The 10,336-nt window shown below is 28.6% G+C and overlaps 3 protein-coding genes across 3 annotated transcripts in view; 1 reads left to right on the top strand and 2 right to left on the bottom strand.

The window, feature by feature from the left end:
- LOC115237364 (tRNA pseudouridine synthase A) overlaps window positions 1-2,208 on the bottom strand; it is a 3,716-nt gene extending 1,508 nt beyond the window's left edge. Inside the window, exons 1-5 of the mRNA XM_029810360.1 lie at window positions 1,789-2,208; window positions 1,169-1,546; window positions 559-895; window positions 225-483; window positions 3-43 (exon numbers count right to left, since the gene is read on the bottom strand). Of these exons, the coding sequence (XP_029666220.1) occupies window positions 3-43; window positions 225-483; window positions 559-895; window positions 1,169-1,546; window positions 1,789-1,855 (1,082 nt within the window). The 5' untranslated portion in view covers window positions 1,856-2,208. The remainder of the gene's footprint in view (window positions 1-2; window positions 44-224; window positions 484-558; window positions 896-1,168; window positions 1,547-1,788) is intronic.
- A 143-nt stretch (window positions 2,209-2,351) lies between these two features.
- Window positions 2,352-4,662, top strand: LOC115237363 (probable 39S ribosomal protein L45, mitochondrial). The gene is made up of 6 exons (XM_029810359.1): window positions 2,352-2,600; window positions 2,999-3,319; window positions 3,566-3,717; window positions 3,902-3,950; window positions 4,049-4,198; window positions 4,278-4,662. Exons 1-6 carry the CDS (start codon window positions 2,550-2,552, stop codon window positions 4,581-4,583), a joined length of 1,029 nt encoding a protein of 342 aa, XP_029666219.1. The 5' UTR covers window positions 2,352-2,549; the 3' UTR covers window positions 4,584-4,662.
- Window positions 4,663-5,002: 340 nt separating this feature from the next.
- Window positions 5,003-10,336, bottom strand: part of LOC115237349 — a 9,662-nt gene continuing 4,328 nt past the window's right edge. The window contains exons 9-15 of the mRNA XM_029810340.1: window positions 7,644-7,818; window positions 7,247-7,341; window positions 6,968-7,144; window positions 6,575-6,792; window positions 6,155-6,372; window positions 5,740-5,993; window positions 5,003-5,240 (exon numbers count right to left, since the gene is read on the bottom strand). Of these exons, the coding sequence (XP_029666200.1) occupies window positions 5,024-5,240; window positions 5,740-5,993; window positions 6,155-6,372; window positions 6,575-6,792; window positions 6,968-7,144; window positions 7,247-7,341; window positions 7,644-7,818 (1,354 nt within the window). The 3' untranslated portion in view covers window positions 5,003-5,023. The remainder of the gene's footprint in view (window positions 5,241-5,739; window positions 5,994-6,154; window positions 6,373-6,574; window positions 6,793-6,967; window positions 7,145-7,246; window positions 7,342-7,643; window positions 7,819-10,336) is intronic.

The raw sequence follows: 10,336 nt of genomic DNA, 5'->3' as shown, positions 1-10,336 counted from the left end.
GACCATCTGCACCATACCTCTTACCATAATAATCATAGTGTACCTGTCAATATATTATATATATATATATTTATTAAATAATTCGTTTTAAATAATTCAATGTTAATTATGGCAAATAAGTTATTATTAAATACTGATTTATAATTCCGTTTGATATCACAATAACTGCAAATAATATAAATTCTACATTTTAAACATAATATTGCACTATCAAAATTTCTTACATGACATAGACATAATCCTAAGCCGGGTGCAATTGGTATCTCCAGCTTATCCATTGTCTTAAATGCTTCATTGATTGTTTCCTCAGGTATAATATTTCTCACAACCGCGATTACAACTGCGACCATTTTTCGAATTTGATGTAGCATGAAACTTTGTCCTTTAATTTCCAATATCGCAAATTCCATACCATTCAAACTAAACGTTTCCACACAGTGGAACTTGATTATGTAACGTTGTGCTCGTGGATCTAATGGTTTTCTGAATAAAACAGAATGTGTGCTTTAGTTTTAAGTAATAAAGACAAATATATTCCTATGAATCAGTACTACTTACACTTTAGATGTGAAATTATGAAAATTGTGTGTGCCTTCCATAAGCTTCAAAATTGAGTTTAATCTATTTAAAGATTCTGGAGATAATCTGTAGTCAATATATGGTTTTCCAGCAATAGTTGACAATTGTTCGATTCTCTCATCTTCATTAACTTCTTCTCCAACTTTTAACAATGTCGGATCCTCCAGCGCAAATGCAAAAGTAGGAATAATGTATCTATACGTACGTGCATCACACTGGTTTTTGCTGTTAAAACCTTTTGTCACTCGCTTTATTCCAAATACTCTGATTACATCAGGTAGAAACTTATTTATTACTGTCTTGTCAGGCTTTTCCGCTGCAAAAAATATTTAATATTTAATAGTATAATAATATAGATTCAATATCTTAAATAAAAAAAATTTTTTAACTGTTTTTAAATTTGGTAACAAAATTCTGAATTTTATTAAGAGAATAATTATTTATGATAAAAAGTATTATTGTAAGGTTATTAGATTAAAATATAAATATTAATACAATCAATACCTTAAAATGAGATTTAACTTGCTAAAATTTTCTTAAAAATCTATATATATAGATATTAGATTAATATTATTAAAATATATCTTACGCAGCTTCAATGAAACAATTTGTCTAATTGCTGATACTCCTTTGTCTGTACGTGCAGCTCTTTGAAAATTGATTAAACGTATATTCTCAAAATGTTCTGCAGTTATTAAATCTGCCTTCAATAAGGCAGTAACCAAATCTTCTTCAATAGTTTTCATACCAGGATTTCTTTGCATGCCATAATAATCTTTACCAAGATAACCTAGTAACATAGCATGATTTTTCCTCTTAATCCTTTGCACTGTCTCTGTCTTTTGTATTTTAGCTTCAGTCTCGTTGCCATCGTCTAACATAGGTCTTTTCTCTCCATGCATAGTATTTATATCAGGTTGAAGTATAGAATCCACTGTGGTTGACATAGTTCTATGACAAGTGTTTTCTAAACAAAGATATTTATATGAATATTAGATTAATTTATAATTAATATTAATTAATTAATGTTAATTATTATTAAAATTATATTTAAAATATAGTTTGAATATAAAAAAACAATATAACTCAAACATTCTATTCAAGTCTGTCATATTGTTTTTTCTCATATGTTTTATATTTTTATAAGAGAACTTATTTTATATATAAATCAATTTGTTTATATATTTTTATTTAATATACTTTGTATACCTAATTGAATCTTTAACCAGCGAAGTGTAGAATTATTTAAGAAGCAGTGTTTTGTCTTGTACAACATTAGCAATTAATTTTTTTCCTTTGTTTTATAAGTATATATATCCTATATTTAAACAATTCAAACTTCCTTTTCTCTTGTCCTTTAATTAATTGAAATTCACGTCATTTATATCATTTTTAGAAAAAAATAACATTTGCAATACAACGTATAACCTAACACTTAACACCTGACACCTAACAGTCCTAACATCTAACACGAGATTTTATTTCCAAAGTCCCTCATAAAGCAGCGCTATTACATTTACTTTTGAATTATTTAGCTACATTTACTATGCCGATAAAATCATCAGCAAAATTATCGGCAATGCAACCAGTATTTCAAACCACGCTGACCCGCTGACGTCGCTGACTTCCATAAGAATGGCCGCGTTCAGCAGAGAAAGCGCTCAGTTATCGTCTTGTCAACACTTGACGTTGATTCGTTGGTTCTAAAAGTAAGAACCAATCACATTCGATTGCTACTAAGCGGTTTTCTCTGCTGAACGCGGCCAATGGCTGCCAGGCTGCCTCGCTTCATTGGTCGTCGGTGTGTCGGACTGTCGGATGGATTTCGGCATGATTCGCGCGATGCAACATAATCTTGAAACGTGAAATAAAAAAAAACGAAGTTTAATAAAAACATTATTTAAAAACACATAATTTATGTGTGCGATCGTGTTCTTGTATACAATTCTTAATAAATAAGGTCTCTAAAAATGCTAGCAAAATATGTAAACTCAGTATTCACTTATGGGAAATTCATACAGGTTAGGTACAGCTCTATTTTTTAAAAGAGAACTAAAAAATCTGCAATAACTAATTTTTCTCACTTAGTTTTTATAATATCAAATAATAAATTATGAAGAACTATTATAGATATTAATATGGTCCTTCCTACATTATAAAATTAGGGACACCATAATCAAATAATCAAATAATTTTATTTTATTTTTATTAGTTTAAAATATATAAAACTACTTTAGAAATTATATATATTAACTTATATATATATGTAGTTATAACTTTTAAAGTAATTAAAAAAAATTATATATATAGATGTTTTATATATATAATGGGAGAATCATTTATTCAAGTACATAGAATTGTAATACTACAAATGTTAAACATACGGAGAGATATCTAAACAGACAGAATTTTATTTCAGAACAAACTGTCGTTGCTTGGTGCTATTAATTATCCTAATGACTTTACACAAGTCAGGTATATACAAAAGCACTGGAATCCAAAATGGAAGAAATTAAGAAGAGAAAAAGTTATTAAAGTAAAGCTTCCATCATTTGATGATGATAATGAAGATCCTACTAAAATGGATAAGGAGCAAATACGATCGCGTATGAGAGAGTTTGGTTTTATTCCACAAAAAGCTTGGCAGGAAAGACCAACATTTATCACCTCTACTCCTACAATTTTTGAATCTTATGTTGCTCCTGAAGGAGATGGAAAGTATTCTGCTATCACCAAAGAGGTATTCTCTTTCTTTTTGTTTCTAGTTTAGTGATATTGTTTATAACATGTATAATATAATTTGGAAAATATAAAATACACAAGAAACAAATTTTATAAAATATAAGATATATTGTCCCAATTTCACCAAAAAAATTTGTTTGCTAACACTAATAGTCTGCTGAATTTTAATAATAAATCTAATATATATGATATAAAGAATATGTATGCATTTTTTAAATCATTTATTTTATGATTGCTAATATAGGGAGCAAAACAAAAATTTACATTTTTGGAGAAAAAGGGCAAATCTGTAATGGCCATTAGAAAAATTAAATCGTTTGATGATACATTTAAGACATCCTTTTTTATAGAAGAGGCTACAGATATTTATCAAAAGGCACATGAAGCTTTAGCTGCGTAAGAAACACAATAGATATATAATATTTTTATAATTTTCATTATACAAATAATATTGCAAATTAAAGACATTATGAAAGAATAAAATTATGAATTAAAGAATTATGAAAAATATCAATAAATAAATATTGTCTTTATTTATTTATATTAACATTATTAAATAAAATGAGTGTTTTAATTTCAGAAAAGATGAAGAGAAGTTAATACAATACGTTACAGAAACAGCATATCCTGTAAGTTTAAAATTTATATCATTGTTGCCAACTCAAATGAACACAAATCTATGTTCATATAATATTATTGTATATTACAATAATTTTTACATTTTTAGAAAATGATACACAACTTGATGGATAAAACTATACACTGGAAGTTTTTAGAATCTTTGGAACCAGCTCGTGTTGTGCACGCAAGAACTACAGATATAATAACGAAGGAGAATGTTTTTGCACAACTTACTGTTCGATTCCACACACAACAGGTAACTTATTCTTCATAATTTATTTCTTTTATACAATATTAATGATCTCTAAACTAGAAGATCTCCTCTTTCTTTGCAGATATTAGCGATTTATGATAGGTTTGGTCGCTTAATGCAAGGAAGTGAGATTCTAAGAAAAGATGTATTAGAATACATAGTATTCGAAAAGCATTTAGCTAATGAATACGGCATTTGGCGAATTCATGGTAAAATTATACCACCTTGGATGTCTGCGACAGACATAGCAGAAGGCACATATATTCTAAAAGATTCAAAAAAAGAAGATGATCCTGTACCCACTGAGCCTCATCCTGTGGAAGCTACCTTAATAGAAGATACGTCAAAAGATATGCCAAAGAATGTGACGAATGCACCATCTTCGTAAATTATAATAAACAGGTATGCTAAGTAATAATTGTATTGTATATTGTTGGTAAAATAAAAAATATATTCATATAATAATCGAAATGCCTCTTTTTTTATTCAAACAAAATTTTATAATAGCGCATTCACAAAGTACATGCATTATTTTTAAGTTATCTTAATTTTAATTTTTATTAATGAGCAGTTGATTATGATTACATACAACACATGAGAATACAAAAAATATTCTTTAAAAGTTTTCTTTTGACATTACTCACACATATGCAGCTACACTTATATCATTATATCTTTAATTAATATATATTTAATTAATGTAGTACACACACATATTGTAACTTATTACAATTTAGTAAATAATTTTTAAATGCATATCTTTAAATTTCTACTTACAAGTCAATTTTTATAGATTATATATATTTACAATGATATAAGTGAAAATAATCACAATTGCTTGAGTTTATAAGCAAACACGACTTTTTCAATTATGAAGATAATAACAGCAATTATCATCCCACAACACAACACTGCAATTACTAAAGAAACTTGATATATCTCAATCGGTTGCGATGCCTCGTCATCGTAATTCTGTTTAATTTTTTGTCCCAACCAACGATTCTTTAACATATTCAATAATCCAATTTCCTTTAACTTGAGGATCCTATTCATAAAAATTATTTGTTTATGTATCGAATTACTATATGTGATTGTGATTATTAAATTATTGTTTTATAAAGTTCTAAAAAAACACCAATATATATCGAGTATCCCAAAAATTAAATTGCTGTATCGATCTGTTGTATACATGAATATTTCTCAGTGGAGAATCAGTTTAATCAATGATTAAGTTATTTGGCTTTACATCTATTTGTTTTTATTTATTTTAAAATAATTTATATATATTTAAGAAATTATAAAATCTGATTTTACAGTAATAAACATGTATAGTAGGAGCTCTTTTCTATCGATTTCATGCAAGTTTCTATTATAAACAAATATTCAATGGTGGAAATTACAAAATTAAAATAATCTCGCGTATAAATTTTATTTAAATATGGATAGATCGTATTTATTAAAGAACTGCATGATTTACTGCTGATTCCTATAATTTATATAAAATACTTTGTCTAAAATATTATTTTATGCACATATTTCTTTACCCAAGATCCACGGTCCTTTTGTACTTAAAATTTTTTACAATGCCAGAAGCTACCCATATTTTTACCAAAGGTCTTCCAGTTGGAATCAAATGACACATAGCATGTTCTCTCATTTTGTACTCATCTTCACCTTGGTATATAGCATATTTCTTTTTTTGCGAGAAACATGCAAATTTTTCCATATTCTCAGTAGTTGATATTATAATCAAGCGTTTTGCCTTTCTTGCTTGTACAATCCGCGGATCAGAGTGTGCCTACAAATTTTGAATAGCAAAAATTTAAGCGTATGAAATAAAAGATTTTAAATACATCTACAGAACATTAAATAATGTTTTAAACACACACACACACACACACACACACACACATATATATATATAATATAACGTTATTAAGCATATATTTATCAAAATACCTTAAATGCCATAGCTCCAGTAGAACCTTTCAGACTGACAACGCTGTACTTAGTATTAGCTATTAAAGAAGTGAAACTATGGAATGGTGGTATATAAACATTCTTCGTTATATAAATAAATAATACAGCACCAAATGCTATGTATATTAAAGAACAAAAAAAGCCTAGCGTTACTTCTAATATCCTTGATCTTCTATTTAGGAATTCGGGAATGTAGCCTTTATAAATATATATATAAATATATATAAAAAATTATTACTATATTACAAATTATATATAATAATTATCACATATATTACAAATTAATGATAATTTCTCATTGTCATTGTTATGATTACATAATATATTTATTTTATAGCATATTAATTTATTTTTTTCTTAAGAAAAGTGAGCATATACTAATCAATAATTTATACGTACCTTGATTGCAGAGATTTCCGAAGTTATAAAATAAATGTTCATTGAAAGAGGTGTTTTGGTACTTATCTTTATACCATACAAGAATATTCTGCGTTAAAAAGGTGCATATACTTATAAGTATATACATTATGAATATAATGCCCCATATTTGCCAAGAAAAAACTCTTATCATCCATTCATTGTCGTGTATCACTTCACGACGAATATACAAATGATAGCTTAAAAATTATTTTAAAATTATTAATCATCTATAATATAATTTAATTGATGTTAAGCTACTATCAATCCTAAGCTAAAATACAAAGTTTTCAACAAATTTTGTATTAACAACGAATAAAAAAAAAGCAAAGAAAAACCAAAATTTAAAAATTTTGGTAAATTAAACTGATATACCTGTTTATTCCAAAAGGTACTGTAAAATCAAGAGCCATAATTCGTTCGACAAATGTATCAATCTTTGGTATTGCAATAGTTTCATTGCGAGTAATAATACCTAACAATCCTTTTTTATAAGTTCCGTCGTCCTCTGGAACACCCATGCCGTCTACATTTACTCTCACTGGCTGTAATCTAAAAGAGTGAAATATCTTTTGATTATTGTTTGTCATTAATTTTGATATCATAACATGAAAGTCTGTTTTAATCTAATCTAATCTTGCGATGTAATCTTACGTAAAGTTTAACAATTCGGAAAGAAGGATCCACATTTCACCGCAAATTCCTGTAACTTTCGTATCGTTATCGTAAAAATCAAAAAAATACTCTTCCTGAAAAGAGAATATAATCGATGAAATTATCATTCAATCCCTCTTTAATTGATACTATTTATATAATAGCACATTATTTAGCAAGTTACATTTCTGTTAACTATTTATTCTTTCACGTAAATATTTACAATCTCGATTAAAACTGAAATGTGAGATACCGCAATTTTAAACATTACAACTAAAATTTTATATAAAGATAGAATAAAAATAAAAGTTTTAGTCATGCTTTTATTAATTAACAAATATTGAAAAGATAATATTAACGACAAATATACATATATATATTTTTTTTCTTTCAATACCTTGAAAGATGTTACAGTCAAATTCTGCAGTTGAAAATTGTGGGTCTCGAGTGCTCGACTCTGTCTGCGACGTTCTTGTTGTATCATCGCAAATATCGGTACACTGGAAATTGGCACGAAAGTCTTTTGTATCTTGCTCCAAATAATACCGTTCATTGTCTCAGACGACGGAATTCTATGCAATATAATCATAAATAGCAGTCGTTTTATAAAAATATATTGTTAGCGTGCCTTACAAAATTTACAAGGTTTTTGCTTTGGTAGCGAGACTCGAATTATTTACATATCTACTAATATATTCAAGATCAATATCCAAGAAAAAATGATTATCATTAAGTTGGTTCTGTGATAGATGAAAAAAGGTATGCCATCACACATGTCATTTTAGATAAAATCTATCTTTTTTGAAAAATTGCGTTATGCGTATGTCAGATCACAGTCTTGAGATTATTCTATTTATTTTTATTTTCTATATTTTATCAAATATCTGCAAAAATACATGAAAGAATAGTTATGCAAATGGCTGTATATTGCAAATATAAATATATAAAAATAAAATAAATAATAACAACGAGTAAAATAAAATCAATACGTAAAAATATACAATCTATTCAATATTTGTTTTAGAACTATTATTTTTAATCGGAAGAAATATATCTCATATCGGGGATTTTATGTTATGCCTATATAATTTATCGCAACTAATCAATTTTAAACGTGATAACGATTTGCATAATGTTGCCGCGCTTTGATATATTATCACGAAACTAATGGGCGCATTGAAGGCGATAGAGGTCAATTTTATGTCGCAAATTTTCAACACAAATGCAATATGAACTAATTGCGTATATATACAATAACAAAATTTTGAAGTTTTGAGAAGCGTTAGGTAGTAATTTTAAGAAAGTACAGATTACGATTTATCTTATCGTAACTTCAGTTACTCGATGCATAATTATTATTGGAATCTATGTTCTTCAATTACATACATATTTTTATATTAAAATATATTAGATACACTTAAAGCATCTGTTTTCTTTATATTATTTTTTTTTTATCTGAAGATTTTAAAGGTTACTAATAAAAAAATTTTTTGTACAATATATCCATAAAAAAACGAAATCATTACTTTTATATTATAATTACATTACATTAATTTTATATTACGTTACAATTATTTAACTTGTACGATTAAGTACTCGTAAGTGTAACAAAAGGCAACGAGTTTGTTTCAAAGCAAATACTTTGCGCGTTTTATTCGCATAAAATAGGTATCGACACAATAGGAATTGATATAAACTATTGTCTTATGATATATATATATTTATAATGATTGTCATATAATAAAATCATATTTTAATAATTTTCGACCGCGTAGAATATAAATCTATAAATACGGTGTTTGTGTGACCATCGATGATTTGTTAAAACGATCGATCGAGAGTGATCGTGAGTATCGAATTTCGCGCCCTTTTTTCCGTCATTTTTCCGCGTTATATTCCCGCCATAATCAACATTAAGTTGCCGACGTCATTCCGGAGTCGGTAACGAGACATCGCGAGCGCGGGACAGATCGATCTTGAATCGCGATGCATTTAATTGGTGAGTAAGCGATATTTAGCATTATATTTTAATAGTTTTTGACTGTGCGTAGCACATATATAAATCCGATGTTATTATTGTTTACGCGGTCACATATTGTTGTCATTCGCGCAACAACATTCGAATAGGTAGCCAGCGACGCGATGCGCTACCATATATGTTACGCATTAATTTTCAAGCGCGATTGCGAAAAGGGATCATTCTCTGCTGAGTGATTAATGAGTATGTCATTTTGCGCAATTATTTAACTTGTACGATTAAATAATTCGTAATCGTATCGAGAGAGAGAGAGAGAGGCGACGATTTGTATTTCGAAGAAAATATTTCGAGCGCTTTACTAGCCTCGTGAAGTATATACCCAGTAAGCAATTTGATAACAAATTGTTGCCAAATTGGCATCAAATTCGCTCAAAAATGGTTTCTGCCGCCAATTTGCTGTCTATTTATGTTAGCAAGCTTTGCTTGGTTCTTGCCGGCAATCTGCCAGCTTAATCGGTAATAACAACTCTTGTACCAAATTTGTAGCCTTTTTGCTGACAATAATTTGTAGCAAGCACTTGGCAATATCTGTTAGAACAGATGTGGCTGACTGGGTAGATATATCGACGCGTCGTATCAATGCGAAGCTGCTGACATTCCGAGTCGGTAACGGTCGCGGGACGGATCGATCCTGAATCGCGAGGCATTTAATTGTTGAGTAAGTCATAATTGCAATCATATTTGAACAATTTTTGATTGCGCAGCATGTAAACCCAGTATTTGGCGACGCGCAACGTATTATTTACGTGCGATCGTCTTGTCATTCGCGCGGAGACAATCGAGCAAGTAGGTCAACGGCGCGACATTAGTTTTTGAGACGCGTTTGCGAAAAGTACCACGTCGAACACATCGATCATAATGTACAAGTAAATAGTGAGTATCACAATCGGCGGAATTACTTAATTCGATTAAGCAATTAAACGTATCGCGGCGACGGCTGTTTGTCGAAGAAAATATTTCACGTGCTTTATATTTATACTTGAGTAGATATCGATAGATATATTTATGTAAATCATTGTGTGTGTGTGTCTTATAATATATATATATATATA

This window comes from Formica exsecta, unplaced genomic scaffold (assembly GCF_003651465.1).
Source record: "Formica exsecta isolate Colony F162 unplaced genomic scaffold, ASM365146v1 scaffold290, whole genome shotgun sequence".
Taxonomy (NCBI): Eukaryota; Metazoa; Arthropoda; class Insecta; order Hymenoptera; family Formicidae; genus Formica; species Formica exsecta.
The sequence above is the reverse complement of the archived record's forward strand: the minus strand, read 5'-3'. Positions and strand labels throughout refer to the sequence as shown.